Raw genomic sequence first — 16,349 nt, forward strand, 5'->3', positions numbered from 1 at the left:
TCACATACGTGTGCGGCGATGCCCTCTCCTCCCTCGGGGATCTTTGGGAAGGCATCATAGATGGAAGAGACGTAGGTGATGACCGACTTCTCATCTGGAGAAGGAACATCAACGTCTGGGGAGAGAGAGAAATATGGAGAATTAGAGCTTTAAATATAAAAATAACAAGACGTGAAACAACAAACAGGACAAAACAACAACAGCAGGTTTATTTCTAGCCCTGGAGAGAAGCTCGTTAGAATCTTAAATATCACATAAGTTGGTAAATCTCAGTCAGTTTACTCAGATTCAGTCTCACCCTCAGCGTCCAGCAGCCTGGTCACCCCCAACGACTCGGCGATCTCGAACGCCTGCTCGAGGTTCTCACAGTTACTCTGCCGGGACACCACCTCCATGTCGATCAGGTCTGGCCTGGAAAACACACACAGAGGGGACGTGATGGTCTGCAGCGTCTTCTGGGAGCGTGAAACACGTCTGACGTCTCATGCATATTTTTTATTCTGTGGAATTATTTGCTAATTCTTTGAACGTGAAAGTATTAAACCCCCTTAAATCAATATTTTGTGTTTCTCTGAGTAAATCCTCAGTATTTAAGGATTTCCCTCGTTCCGTGCTGTTTCAAATCTGTTTCAAATGTGGCTTAGAAACAGTTGACTGCTTTACTCAAACATTTTAATTGTTACTGGGACAACAGCATCTATTCGTCTCTGAATTCAGACTTAAACATTGAACAGAAGAGGCGATATGCATTTCCTCCAACCTGTATCTGTGCAGCAGAGCGTTGAACATGCGTCCGTCGCTCCAGGACGAGGTGAAGTTGACACAGCGGAGGCCGGGGTAGCCTTCTGTCGCCTGCTGGCTCCATAGTAACAGCTTCTCTTTGGCCGTGAGGTCGCCCGACTCGCCACTCACGTAGATCTCAGAAATCTGGAGGTCAAAGGAGAGAGAGAGAGGGAAGGTCACCACCGAGGTTCATTTATTTTTCCTGTTTGAGTTGCAGAATCAATCGTGATGAAAAATCCTCCGTCTCGTTCGCACGTGATGACACAGCCTCCATGATTTGGCCGGAATGTACGACTGCTTTGTGTCTGTGTGACCCGCAGCTCGCTTTGATTTCACGTGTTGTCTCCTCGCTCGTCTTTCTGATCATCACTCAGCTTCAGCGTGTGTGAAAACGAGTTCATTAATGAAACAGGGCTGCTTGTATGAAACACTGTTTTCCAATTTCCTCGTCACAGGCAAGTCTCACCCCCCTCCTCACCCATAACACTTCCTCTCCTTCATCTCCTTCTGTCTCGTGCCTCCCTCCCTCCCTCCCTCCTCCCCAGCCTGGATCTGTCTCATCAGTTTTTCATGTACTTTCATCTGCTCTGCTTCAGATGTTGATCAGTCTGCACAGCTTTCTCTTCCTCTGCCTCTTTCACATTCAGTTCAGAACATTTCCCCTTTGTTTGTTTGTTTTCACTGACAGTTTACGGAAGACAGAGAACAGATCTGAGTGGAGGATCTGTCTGTGAACACTAAGATACCTACAAGCCTCAATTCATTTCTTTGTCATAAAGGTTTAATAACTACATTCTTATCTTAATTTAATTGGCCATTATAACAATATCAAAAATGTTTGACCTCCTATCAACAGTATCTGGAAGTATTAGTATCTACCCTCAAAAACCATATCGTTTGGGCTCTACTTTATTTTGCTTATGAGACTTTATAAACTTTAATCATCGAAACTGTCTATCTGAACAAACACGAGGTTATTATTTCCAGTTTGTGAAAGAATCCCATCATGCATCAGCTGCAGAAATGCACAAAATACGAGTTCAGAGCAACAGAAAAGCTTTTTGTTTATAAATGCAACGATTCAATGATATTTTTTTTAACTCCCTCATGCATCAGCCCACTAAAACCCTGATGGTCGTTCTCTAACATACAGTGCGTGTTTACTCTGGTGAGTCTGAGGGGAAACTACGCTTCCATGGAGACCGACAGCTTCTTTATTTATCTGTTCTTCCTCCTAAGCAACGAGACCCATTTGGCCTTTTTCCCTCTGCGTCTTTCTGTCCCACAATTTGCTCTTTTTAGGTCCAACTGTCGTCACTGACAAAAGAAGAGTGATGTGTACGCAGTAACTGTCAGTGCTTGGCTGAAGCTTTTGTCATCAGTATTCTTCAGTCATCCCTGCTTCCCTGCAACGACTGTCCTGCACTCCCTCCGTCCCTGACCGTCTTTCTGTCCGTCGCTCTCCCTGCTGCTAATGTAGAGCAGTATGAAAGTCCAGTGTCTGCCAAGGGACTGCAGCAAGAGCCAAAAAAGACGAGGAGGGGGGGAGGGAGAGGAAAAAAAAAGAGTAAGAGCAAGGCTGGCGATGGAGGAGAAGGGGGGAGAGTCGCAAACAGCAAACTGCAGCTTCACAACAGGAACTGTGTGTTCGAATCATTGCGAAATGAAAATAAAACTTGCTGACAGTCACTCCAGGCTCGGACACACAACTACAACCTTTTTCTATACATCCATCCACCCACCCAAAGGTGTGACCACCAACTTGCACGTTTGCATTCCTGCGTGTCACCGAGCTACAACGAGCAAACACAGACACACGCAATGTGTGATATGAATGGGAATCAACAAATGTGAATTCTGCCGTGTGCTTCCCTGCAGAACTCCGTCTCTCTGTATGCACCTACAACCTCCTTTGCAGAGAAACACAGAGCTTGTAATCCTGCATCTGAATACTGATACAGCACTCTGTGTGAGGGAGAGAGAGAATATATATACTCCCACTGCACCGGCAGCTCCTGACTTCATTCAACAGCCACAGAGCTGTGGTGCTATATTTATTTCTATTACACTGCAAATTACACCTGAAAATAAAATGTACACGAGAGAGGAGATATAACAGTGAACTCTAATGACCGAGGATAATTTTATGCGCCCTCCGGGTGAAAGATCTTGAGTCAGCGTTTCCTCTTGTAGCTGGATGAGGTGATTCCATGGCCCAACTCCTCCAGGTCTCTGCTTACAGGCTGTCCCTATATAACCCAGTTTGCAGTGAGTATTTTTATGTATGTGTCCCAGGAGGACACCTCATGGGTTGACTCCGCCAAGCATGACTGTCAGGGGTATCTTTAAAACCCCACACCCCTGCAGCATGAGGACAAAAGTAGCTAACTGCTATTCTCTAAGTGCAAACTCATCCGTCTTGCAAACTAGGCTGAGTATTAAAAGACTTGAGAATCTATGTAGTCTTTAAAGCATGCAAACTTAACATCGGCAGCGCGGCTTAATTAGCCTGCTGGGTATTCAGCTAGCAACCAAAACCAACTGTTCAATTAACTGAAGCGACTCTTGTTTAGCTCCAACTTGTAGATTTAAAACTAATGACGAGTCAGAGTAATCTACATCTAATTAACTCCAGCCAGTGAAATCATTTCATTTAACGTGGATCATTAGTGATCTGGCTCACGAGCTCAGGAGAAGAGTGAAGTCCTCCAACAGCGTCACGTCGGAGATGAGCAGACGACAAGATACTTCACATACATCACTAATAACATCATACACTTAACCTGAAACGATCCTGAACACATGAAAACCACATTCACTGAGTGAGAACATTCACACAACATTACAAAAATAACGACTAAAACAGTCCCATGAGCCTTTGCGCTTCTACTGTCAAATCAAAAGTGACCGGCTCACCTATCAGTACAATGTGTGTGTGTGTGTGTGTCAGACGCAGCCGTGCATGCAGCAGCAGATAAGCACACAGGCTCGTGGGTGAGATTACAGGTAGCAGTGATGTTCAGTTCAGCCATGATACAGTCACAATGATCCACTAGCTGCTGCCTCCACCCCCCCGGGACTCTGGAGCAGCCCCTCTTTTAAAAAACATGACCTCTTTGAAGTTTGTGTGGAGGAGGCAGAGCGAGGGATGGAGGGAGCAGACAACAATCAGGGAGATAAAAAAAAAAAATGGTTGAATGGTTTTATTGGCACTGAAACAAACTGTGGCTCTAAATCTGGCTTATGGCGACGGGGATGGATGGGTGGATGAGGGGTAGACGGACAGATGACGGACAGGACGGATACATGGATAAATTTGAGTGGTGGGGGGAAAATCCCCTCGAGGCTCCACGAAGCAGCCGTCTCACTGATGAATGCGCATTTCAAATCCCTTTTTATGCAGAGCACCAAGAGCTGCACTCCAAACCGAGCACAGAGGCATCCTGACATATTGACACACACCCCGACACAGGAGCACGCACAGGACGGGAGTATTGATCATGGCTGCCCAGTAAAAACCCAAGATCTACAGTGTGTGTGTGTGTGTGTGTGTGTGTGTCTCTCATGACTCAGCAGGAAGTGTGCATCAAACGATGCGTTGCACTAAACGCGGCCTGACATGATGTCAGAGTCTGTCTTTATAACGTGCAGGAGACGGGAACAAACATCGTGGAATGCACCAATCGTCCGTCACGTCACCGCAGCGGCTGCAGCAGCATTTTCATTTTCAAGGTGAAGGAGAGAAGCTGGAAGTCGGTGCAGAAACTCGCTCCCTCTGATCGCAGCCACAACTGAGCCCAGAGTGTAAAGACACTTGGAGCTTTAAAGCAGACTGTGGTGGAGATCTTTCCGTCGTGATAAATTCAGGGTCACATACTGTCGAACCCACGGTCAGTTGGCATGTCTGTTATACTGATCAGCTTCTCTCTGGTTGATAGCTGTAAGCTAATAAAAACAGAATCATATTACAAAGAAGAACTAGAGGGGAGCCAAGAGAGCGCCTACCTCCACCATATCCCCACATGTTATTCTGGGATCAGCCTGTTTGGCCAGATCTGCTCCAAAAATGTAATTTGACTACATGCTACTTGTTAGTAGAGTAGTTTTTGCGTAAACCTGCAAACAAGCACACGAATGCAGAAGAAAACATAACTTGGATAGAGGAATCGTCAAAACAACCACAACAGATTTGAAGGCCCCGAAGCACAGCGGTTTCTTGACAATGCAACGATTTACAGATTAAGTAATGTTTAAAGTTTTGCTGGTTTCAAAACCAATTTAGAACAGCCGAGTTTATCTACAGCTAGACCACAGAATTCAAAGCCTGGGCTCTAAAGTCTCAGTTATTTGACAAGAAGCTTGTGACTTAGAAAAATATAAAAGGATTTAACAAATTAAATGATGTAGAAAGAGTACGGTGTCAATCACAGAAGATGATGTTAAATTAACCTTCTGCTTATCTCTAAATAATGAAACCTCCTCCGGCAGCAGAGCTTCACAGACACAGTTTTATTGTTTGTTATTAAAGGGAAAGGAAATGACACGTTTCAGTTTGCACCAACAGGAACCCTGTCATTGGAAGCAACGACCCTTCTCTCTCTCTCTCTCACACACATTCTGTCTGTCTCTCAAACAGATGTCCACAGTGAGGCTGCATATGTGGTGCGAGAACACCAACAAGCAGTAGCAGAAGAGAAGAAGGAGGTGGAGGTTGTGGAGGAGGAGGAGGAGGATGCTGGGAAAAAAGGATAGAGAGAGCGTCTGGGTTGCCTTGATTAGCCTCCAGGGATGGGGGGAGGCGGAAAAGAAGGGAGAGGAGCATAGTGCCTTTCATGAGATAACAACACACACACACACACACACGCACACACACACACACACACACAGTATATAACCCTTCATGACCACAAACTGATGACAACAAAAGACGGTCAAACCCACCGTAACAGGTTCAATGTCACTAACCATCAATTTGCAGCAAAACAATCCAAGTGTATAAAAAACCTCTAAGTTCTCGGATCCTCAGAACTAAACTGTGTTCAGTGTCTGCATGTTAAGTCGGAACCCAAATTGTTGGTCAGATTTATTTTGTATTTTTGTTGTTGATTTATATTGTTTCCTTTCGGCCCTGGAGGCTAAAGAAACAAGATCCAAAGTCTCTTTCAAACACGCACTGAACTCTGGATAATTTTGGTAGATTATCCGGAGGTCAGGGCCTGTATGCGAGGACTTAAATGTCCGAATCAGTTGCTGCGGACATTATCCAGAGTCTCTTCCGTCAGTAGAAACTCCGGAGGAATCACATGAGGTGTAATTCACATACGAAAGACAAACTCCAGGGAATGTCTGGACCCACTTGTGCGGACATTCTCAGGAGTTCATTCCAGAGGTGGAGAACCCTCAGTTTAATCAGCTGATTGCTGTGGACAGCGGCAAAGATAAAGAATTTGAGGACAGGACGAAAGGACACAAACCTGCGGCAGGTATTTCACAGCTGCCAGTTGCTGCACTGACAGAGGACTCTCCATCATAGAGTCCAGTCTCTCTGACGAGCTACTGGTCAGCCCTCCCCAGTCTGTCTGACTGGGAGTGGTGCCCGCTGTTTCTGGAGAGGTCAGCGGGAGGTCGCTGGCGTAGCCCGACTCCAAAAGCGACGTCCTCTCTTGCGCTCGAGCTGGAGAGTCCAACCTGAATCCTTTGACGCTCGTAATCTCCTGAATCTGCAACTGGATCGAGGACAAGGGCGTCTCAACTGCAGACATTTTGGCTCTACTCTTGTCCTCCTCAGACAGGAGGACTTTGAGAATGTTTCCTGTGACCGGAGATGGGGCAGGGGGCTCTTTACGCACCTCCACCTCGCTGTCGCTTTCACCCCTCCACACTGGAGAGCCATAATCACTGGGGTACATTGTCCTCACCACGCAGAGTTTACCGTCCACCTCTCGGATAGTTACCACCCCTTTATGCTCCCTATCTGATGATGTCTGCACCAAACCTTCGGGTCCTCCCTTTACGCCTTCATCCCTCGTTTCCTCCTTCTCTGCTCTCCCCTTGTCTTTTTTCTCCTTCTTCTGTCGGAGTATCCAAGGTTTCTCCAGGACCCCTTGGACTTTCTCCCTGACGCGAAAGACCCTCCCTCCACCGGGAGTGGTGCTGCCCAGGGCTGGGGCTGTGTTGACTGGGGTGGTGGTGGTGGTTTGGCTCGGGATGCTGGAGACATCGATGATTGCGCTGACAGTGTCTTCCTCCCCTGGAAGGCAGAAGACCCCTCTCCAGGCTGGACTGGGCTTGGGAGAGACTTCAAGTATTCTGTTGCCCCACAGGCCTCCAACACTCGTAGAGCCCGTGGAAAGAGTATTGCTGTGCAGATTTGTTTTGGAATGAGTGAACTGGCTGTCAGGCACTGTAGTAAGAGTCCGAGCTCTGCCGCTAAAATCTGAATCTACGGTTTCTACAACTGTGTTTTTTTCCTCCTCCTCTTCGTCCTCTTCTTCTCTTTCATCAGGCTCATTGCTTCTTTGTTGTTCGTACTCCTCTTTCTCCACCTCTCCTCTCCTGTTCTTCTTGCCCTTGTGCTTACGTCTGAAACGCAGACGCTTCTTTGGTGAAAGTGGGGGTGCTCCGAGTTCCCCCTCCCGAGGAGGCCTGACGCAACCCATGGAGCTCCCCATGTCTTCAAGGCTGACCCAGAACAGTGTATAAAAAATAAGCTACAGAAAATGCAGACAGTTAATCCATCAGAGGGAACGACTGTTCATTTAGGTTTGTACGTTGACAGAAGAGACCGAAGAGAAAATCCTTCAGAGGGACTGACAGGTGGTGGACGGCTCCCCCATCAATGTGACGTCTGTGAGAAATGTGACGTTAGGACGAGCAGGTTTAGCTCCATTTTGCACGGCGACATCTTAAATTCAACCAAACGAATAGAAAGCTGGACACTAAGTCCCGTGTGGCTGGTTTATACCAGTGTATGTCAATGTGCCATGGAAGCTGGATGCTTTACTTGTCTCTATCCCAGAAGACTCGTGGTCGCAGTCAAGGACACATGGACACAGTTGCGTCAGCAGATAAGGGGACAGGGGAAAATAAAGTCAGGCATCCGATTTATCACCAGGCAGGTGAACTATCACCTGGTGTCAGGCCGGGTGATGAGTGCGGGGGAGAGAGATATTCAGTACTTCAGTCTCATTTATTGCTCCTGTAATCCTTCGTGTTATTCCTTGAAACGACACCTCTGGCCGCCGCAGCTCCTTTCAGATTCACTTTTTTTCCCCCTTCCCCGAAAAACCGCAAACAAAGTGATGGTTGGTTTCTCCTGCCGGTGTAATCCAGGAGCTCTATCCTGTCTACCTGAGCTCATGAATTAATGATGCCTCCTCTCCTGCTGTGGAAATGTTATTGCAGCACAAGAGGAGAGAAGTGAGATCAGCAATGTAAGTCACCACAACAGAGATCGGTAGGAATCCTGTCCGTCACGCCACTCGTAGTGGAAGGAGCATCAATGGTGACGCCGTCGATATCGCTCGTAGTAACAGCGAGCTTGGTGTCTCATTCTGCAGAGACAGCACAGCTTCCAGATTGGATGTGCAGTCAATGCTGGCACAGGCTTCTGGGAAATTCAGGCGCTGACAGCTTGTTAAATACTCAATCAGCTTCCAAACGCGATGCTTCTCCTCGTCATCCTCCCACGATTTAAACTGTTCACTGAGCTGACGTCTCGTGTGATGTTTCAATATTTCGTCTCAAGGAACAATTGTCAATGCCGCTGGTGTAAATTTCTCCCGCTGTCGAGACTGGCAGGAGGGTTGAGAGGCGGGAGCTGCCACGTACCTGTGGAATCAAGTCTTCTGCAACATGTGGCTGTGTGCCTTGGTAGGGCGCCGGTCTGAATCCGGAGAAGAGACAGACTTCACATTAAGATCCCCAGACACCTTAGCATCACATGACTCCCTTCATGTCAGGCTCTCAGATGTAGGTCGGACTGTCCCAATCATTAACCTCCTGTCTTCTACTGTCGATGAGCGTCCCCCTCATCAGGTGGTGCAGTGCGACGATGCAACAGCCTGACAGAATCCCGAGTTTGCAGGGGGTGAGGAGGGAGGATTTTTAGACCATGTCTCACACCAAGGAAAAAAAGGATTCAGTTCTCTTTCTCTCGTCTGGTGCTTCTTCGTCTCTTAATAGCTCCTAAAGACCACTGGATCCAATTAGGGAAGAGGCATCTGGGAGAGGATCTGGAGCTGGACTCTAAGGAAGAGGGAAGGATGAGACTGGTCCACAGTCGTCTTAGCGGAGGACTTGTCAAGCTCCAGTTCTAGTCACAGACCTACTTCACGTACAGATGTGTATCTGGAGCAGAGCCAAAGGGATTCAGTGTCCAGTGAACGTCAGATCCGAACTCCACGCTGCTGAGGTTAGTAGCAGAGGGTCTGCACTCCATGTCCCCTTAAAAAAAAACACAAAGACACGCAGGGAGCAAAGACAGGGCGTCTCCAGCTGAAAAGGAACCCACGGCTCTGTCAGACAGCCATGGCTGAATTGATCCTGATACGGTGCAGGATACAGAAACAGCAAGTGTGTGGCGGTCCAGCTGAGAGTGTGTGTTTGTGCCTGCGAGGCTGGGCGCTCCCCTGGTCAGCTGTGCGAGCTTGTCTGCATACGTGTCCACGAGTGTGTCTTGTCCTGCCGTGCGTTTGTGGTTCGCGGCCTGCTCATCAGGGGGAGCCGGGAGCTCCAGTGACAACAGGCAGCCAGGATTCGTCTCTCCCCCGTCTGCCTTCGCTTCTCTGCTTTATCCCTCGCTCGCAGACGCCGGCATAGAGAGAGAGAGGGAAGCTTTTATCTCCCGGCTGCTGCAGCTTCACACTCTCCTCTGCTCGATCTCTCACTCTCACAATCCACCCCTCCCACCTTGGCTCTCCTCCTCCTCCTATCCGCTTCCTCGTTACTCCTGCCTCTCTCTCGCTCCCTCTCTCTCGCTCCCTCTCTCTCTTGGCTGTTAGTGAGCAGCTTTCTATGCCACAGAAACACACACATACACACACTCTTGACCCAAAAGCTTCCCTGAATGACAGGCTGCAACAGGGAGGGAGAAAAACCCAGCGAAGGAGAGAAATCACATCTTAAATCAGACTGTTGCGTCCCTGCGATGTTAAGGGAATAATGGGTTCACACTTCAACCTGTTTATCTCCATCTCTTCCCTTTAATATGCATCCGCCCGTCGAGACGCAGGTTATGAAAAGATCTGGGGTGAAGAGGAGGGAGGAAGGAGAGAGGAAAGAGACTTGAGGGAATTAAGAGAAAGTTGAAAAGGACAGAAATAGGAAGGGATGGCTGGAGGCTGTGAGAGGATCAAGAGCCGAGAAAGAGGGTGAAATTACAGTGTTTTCTATCCCTGTAATAAAGCTGTAGCTCACCTTTCAATATCACTGCTTGAGCTGTTTAGTGGACATAGAGAATTTGCAGGATTTCTACGTCAGTGTGAAGAGGAACCTGGATTTGACGGGAATTTAATCCAATGGATTTGACCAAAATAGTCTTTGTCAATCTGATTTTGTTAATCTATAAATTGTTGGTGCCGTACTGGAAAGATTATAAATGGTTGGATTGATTTCTTTTTGTTTTTGTCAAACAGAAAAGTATATTCTGGTTCTAGTGACAAGAATAAGACGATGTTGTGCTATTCTCTCTGTATAATGAAATAATATATATTTATATAATAATAATTTAATCAACTGTACAAATCAATATTAGTTTCAACCCTAATTGATATTTCAAAATAAAATGTCTTAGGAATGTTTAATCCCTCATAGTGAGAACAGTTCTGTATAGATTCAGATTCAACATCTAAACAAACACGTCTCATATTTAATTCACCTCCTACACATTTATAATTCTATCTTCAATCCTCTATAGACTTCCACCCAGCATCTCATCAGTGGAATAACACAACTCATACATGTGATCTATTACAACACAACATTACAGTAATATACACTTTGCATAAACACAGTGTCTAACGTATGGCAATTATTTTCCCAAGACAGATATGGATGGAGAAAACAGGCGGCAGTGGTCTCAAGTGGCGAAATCCGCAGAAATCCATCGTCTCTCATTAAACTGAAAGCCCCGAAAGCGTACGAGAAAACACGAAAACACACACACACACACGAGAAAAAGCAAGAACCACGGGAAGAAAAGCACAAATCGAGTACTTCCATCCTTCACTGTGGCGACGTGCCATCATGAGTTGTGGAAATCAGACTTCAGCCTGATCCCAGCGTCGGCTTTTCAAAAGTCAGAACCGCTGCATGTCGGACAATCAGAAGCTCTTTTGATCAGCTGCTCTTTTTTTTTTTTTTTTTTTGATAATGTGACTGATGTTTATTATTAATTATCATGAATCAGACTCAGCGTTGAGATGCTGAACCTGAACATTCTTACATCCCAGATTGTGAATTGTAGATATTTATTGCTTTGCAAGAAGGTTCCTAAAAGTCTTTCGGTCCCTAACCAACAAAAAAGAATAGCAAGAAGAAAAAACTTTAAGACCCTCGACTTCATTTACCAAACAAGTGGTGATTACTGTGCTTCCTTTTTTTTGTCTCTGCATCGTTGTTTTATTTAAGCTCTTTAGGAAACACGGCTTACATTAGCTCGTTGCTTCGACATGACGTACAGTAACTAATTCAGAAGAGTGATGCCGCAACACATTAAGTACTTAAACACCTAAACGTCCTCGGCAAAGTGGTGCCCTGGAAAACAACAGTCACTTAACAGCATTTTACTGTTTCAAAGGGGCAACGCACTTTAAACCGAGGCCTGTGTTCACTGATGAAGATGGTGATGGGCCTGGGAAATATAAACCTCCATTAGAACCAATCAACAGCTCAAAGAAACTGGCTCCACCTGCAGACTGAGCCTCGAAGCATCCCAGTGAAAACACAGAAATTAAAGCGCTGGCAGTTAACGGTGACAAACAGCTCGTTAGCCAATCACAGGCAGAGGGAGGCGGGTCCACGGACGGGACGACTGGGAACTTCCATCATTATACTGAGCTAACTTGTGGCATCTAGTGGTTCGATGGAGTAAGTGCAATCAGGCTCATGTTTGAGATGATGGCAAATTATGACGGATCAGTTTCTGTTGGTGCCACAGCTGCAAGGGCTTATGGGATTTACATACGCAGGTTTGATAATGATCCCTTTTATAATAAAAAAAAGAAGTTTTGCTGAGAGCAAGCGGCACTGAAATTAAAACCTTTATCCTCGTCTTTCAGGACAAAATGAAAAATAATTTGATAACAAAAAGTGAAAACATTTAAGGAAAGAACACGGAGAAGAAGTGAGAACACAAAATGGCTGAAGGAGGCTGCTGTCAGATTTAACACCTCCTCTTTAATTGGACGCGCTGGTGAAATAATAACTGTCATGACTTGAATTAAAACTGATATCTGAGTGGCAGAGTTCCTATTATTAGACCAAGCGCTGAGTCATTCACATCACGTGCACGCACTCAGGTTTGTTTTCATGACACCGTATCACCAGGATCGTCAGACCATAGGATTGTTGTCGTGGTAAATATCAGGAGGTATAGAAATACGTTACACAAATACAAGCTCATATACTGAGTTTTAAATAGGCCATGTTTTTTTTTTTCAGCCGTGTGATTATAGAGCAGAGATCATTTCGCTTCATGATGGAACGCTGACATGCTGCAGTATTTCAGAGCTCAGTGTGAGTTTCTCGCTGCAGCTCTAATGTAAAACTGTCATCAGCTCTCGCACCCGGATGAACTCGGACTGTTCTGCAGTTACGACTCCCTCTCTCCTCCAGTTCTCCGTTCTCTCCATTTTCCCCGGTTTAGTCCTCTCGTCCTCCTCCTGCATCTCCCTCTGTCTCAGTTGCACCGTGTTCTGCTGAGTCATGCCCACCGAAACAGTTGCCGTGGTGTCATGCACTAGTGTTTCCATAGCGACAAGGCTGGCAGTTTCACCTTGCAGGGTCACGTCCCAGCGCAGTCTAGTGGTCAACTGCAGCAACTGCAAACAGTTCGCGACCTTTTTTTCCCGAAAGCTCCGTGTTGCAGAAAATGAAGCATGAAAAAAGAGCTTCTGTGTCTGATGAGGGCGTCGCTCGACCGGGAGCCAGTGGGAGCGAGAGTCCAGAGTACGACGCTGTCTGCAGGCTACAGTGATGCGGGGACATTTGATGGACATTATTCCACATCAGGAGTCAGAGAGGGAACAACAGCTGAGGTGACTCAGTGTCTAGACCAAACAAGCTGCCCCGTGGACAACGTTTAGTCCCACTGTCTAATTCAACCATGCAGGACACTTTTTAATTATTTTGTGTATTACCGTGAAACACGTTGTGATAAATCTGTGGATTGTTCAGTTTTTATTTACTTCAGAGCAATGAAGACGAGCTGTGGAGTTTCTGTGCCGCTGATGAACACGAGTCCAACGTTCGCTATCGTTCAGCTCCGTTTAGTTACAAGTAAGAAAGAGTTACATTTATACACACACGGTTAAACATCATGTTGTTTCTGCTCTGAGTATATTTCTGTGCATCCTCACTGAAGAAACATAGAGCAGCCACTATCACAGGAAGGAAACACGTCTAATACCCAGAACACATCTTGCTCAGAGATTAACCAGAAGAACAAGGACACACACACACACACACACACACTCTCTTTTTCTACAAAACTGGAAAAGGCCTCCTCTTCTGTTATGCAAGTCAGGTCTGGTTTGCCAGCACACACACACACACACACACACACAAACACACACACAGTGCTAGATTCAGCCAGGCAGTGATAATAACTCAAATCCAACAGCTGGTCAAAGATGCCAAGTAACAAGAGGACAGCTCACAAATCTGCATTTGGAGCAATTTGCTTTCACTTCAATCCATTAAAAACCCAGATGAAATGATCTGGTCCGTAACTCAATTATTATCTAATCAGTTCCACATATATTCACGATGGGGGGGGGGGGGTCGATCTTGCAATAATTCGTTGCGCATCCAGTTGATTCCACCGTGCAGGACACACTGGATAAATTAAATACAGAGCCAGACACAGCAGGAGCAAGTGAGGGGCACAGACCTGGAAGTGGAGGATGATGGTCCAGATGAGACCCAACGTCAGTTTGGGGTTTCCATCTGTGATGTCATCGTTCCTGATGTTCACAAGTTTGACCTGAAGATGAAAAAATATTGAAAAGATTGATTCCCTAAAAACAGACACACCATGCACGTGTGTGTGCGTGTGTGTGTGTGTGTGTGTGTGTGTGTGTGTGTGTGTGTGTGTGTGTGTGTACCTGTCTCTGTTTGAGGAAGTCCAGAGCTATTTGGACATTCTGCAGTCGATGAAATCTCATTCTCCCCTTTTCTCTGGGCTGGAACAGAAACGACAGGAGAAACAAGTCATGAGAAAAGTCACAGACGAGATTTAAATTCACTGATTTATTTATTGTGTGACACAAACACAGACGGCAGCAGAAGTGTGAGCGACTAAGGCTGAGATAAATCCAGCAGTGCAGTGCAGTCATGAACTGGTCCTCTGGAGAGAGAGGGGGCGCTGTCTTCAACGGAAGAGTTAAAGACATGCGGAAACTGAGGGTCAAACCAGAGTCACACCACATGCTGGTTCAACATGAAGAATGCAAACTCCATATCAGACGTTTCTCTTCTGTTTTCACTCATCGTTCACTTTCTTTCACAAGCATCCACACTAACACGTTTTAGTTTTACGACTCATCCCCATGTTTGCACGCTGACACTTCTAAACTGGATGATACTGGAAACGCTGCGGGGACAGTTTTAGTCCGAGGATTCGTTTCTGGACGGACAGATTTAGACTTTAAATAAAGATGAAGCAGACGTCCACGTTCACTTCCTGATCGGGTCTCATCATGACTCGACACATTTACAGGTGTGTTAGTGAAGACAAAGATATGGTCTGGAGCTGGAAAACTCGTCTGGATAGAAACTGTTGTTGGTTTACTTTGCCCTTTTTAAATGATAGGCAGTTTAATGTGAACACACACACACACACACACACACACACGTTGCATGGAGTACACAAGTAAAGTGCAAAAAGCAAATGTGGGTTCACAGTGTGCTGGTAAAGAGGGTTCACTCAGGGTTAGTCATCACATCAGCAAGACTGAAGAGGAGAGGAGACAGAGGAGAGAGAGGAGAGGAGACAGGAGAGAGAGGAGGAAAGAAGAGGAGAAAGAGGAGAGAGAGGAGACAGAGGAGAGGAGACAGGAGAGAGAGGAGTTGTGTTGTCCTTTAATTTACTCATATCTCCATAATTGCAGCTGAGTTTTTATTTGATTGTATTTACCATTTAAAGTCAATTTTATATTTCCATAATTCAACGAAACAACTGTAGCTCTCACAGATTCAGTTCAATCAGCGAAGGATAAATGATAAAACACAGACCGCAAGTGATTTTATCACTGTTGAGTGAAAACATACCTTGTAAATACTAGATTTTCAGAAACTTTACACAATTGTTTTGTGTATTTATCAACTCAAAAGGAAAAAAAAAGGTTTGATTGATAAATTAAAGAAAAACACGAAAACCAGCAGAAGTAGAGAATCGCTGCTGTCACTCAACAGAACTGAACATAACGTACAGTCACAGCACTGAACTGTGTGTGTGTGTGTGTGTGTGTGTGTGTGTGTGTGTGTGTGTGGTTTGGTCAGAACTCGGTGTCACAGCACTCGCATGCAGCCTCACAGCTCCACCTGTGGGGCGGAGGGTAAAGCTGAGGGGTCAAAGGTCAGAGGTGACAGAGTGAGTGAGGGGGCGGGTGAGATGGGTTTGATTCGAACATACTCCCTGGGCTCCTTCCTCCTCCTCCTCATTGTCCTCCCCTCTGAGCAAGATGAGAGGGGGGGCCCGCGAGGCGAATGCCCTTTTCAAAGCGGGGACGCTTTTCTGTTGCTACGGTAACAGAAGGGAGGAAAAATGGGAGATAGAAAGAGAGGAAGAGGAAACGTAGCATGAGAACTGGTGGACAGACTGAAGAGGTCTGAAAAGAGCAGGAGTCGTACTAAAACCATTTCTACAAAATTCTTAATAAACCTCTTAAAGCGCTCTCCTGTAAAAACACGTTGTGTCAACAACTGTAACTCAAGTAAACAGGACGACCTCGTGAATGTCCCCTCTGCCCTGACGAACTTATTTCATCTTTGTTCTGTGGGTTCATGGAGTCGACACTGTCCGGTCAGACGTCTGTTTCTGTTAGTTTACCCGTCTACTACTGAGCCAGCCTGCGTCACATCGCTGTCTGTCTGTCTGTCTGTGTTAGGACCAAGACGTCATCCCGCTGAGTACAGTCAGTCCACTGGGGCTCAGACATCTGCTTTACTGCACTTTTGGAGTTAGAGAGAAACCACCTGAACGTCTGAAACCCTCAAACTGGGGAATACCACGATGAGGGTGCACTGAAGCTGGGATGACTGGGAGTGTGATGGAGCGGAGGACGTGATGGCAAACAGAGAGATTCTGACTGTGAACATCATCTGTACATGTGTGAGCGTGTAAC

The 16,349-nt window shown here is 46.2% G+C and overlaps 1 protein-coding gene across 32 annotated transcripts in view; it reads right to left on the reverse strand.

The window, feature by feature from the left end:
- macf1a (microtubule actin crosslinking factor 1a) overlaps positions 1-16,349 on the reverse strand; it is a 165,944-nt gene that overhangs the window by 83,681 nt on the left and 65,914 nt on the right. For 11 of the 32 annotated variants that reach the window (XM_069516046.1, XM_069516048.1, XM_069516049.1 and 8 more), the window contains 5 exons: positions 14,109-14,186; positions 13,895-13,987; positions 761-927; positions 299-411; positions 9-115 (listed from right to left, as the gene is read on the reverse strand). In XM_069516046.1, the coding sequence (XP_069372147.1) occupies positions 9-115; positions 299-411; positions 761-927; positions 13,895-13,987; positions 14,109-14,186 (558 nt within the window). Of the gene's footprint in view, positions 1-8; positions 116-298; positions 412-760; positions 928-6,257; positions 7,578-13,894; positions 13,988-14,108; positions 14,187-15,637; positions 15,746-16,349 lie in introns of those variants that run through there. The other 21 variants (XM_069516029.1, XM_069516025.1, XM_069516028.1 and 18 more) reach the window with 4 other exon arrangements.

This window comes from Paralichthys olivaceus, chromosome 20, assembly GCF_024713975.1.
Source record: "Paralichthys olivaceus isolate ysfri-2021 chromosome 20, ASM2471397v2, whole genome shotgun sequence".
In the NCBI taxonomy this organism is placed as follows: Eukaryota; Metazoa; Chordata; class Actinopteri; order Pleuronectiformes; family Paralichthyidae; genus Paralichthys; species Paralichthys olivaceus.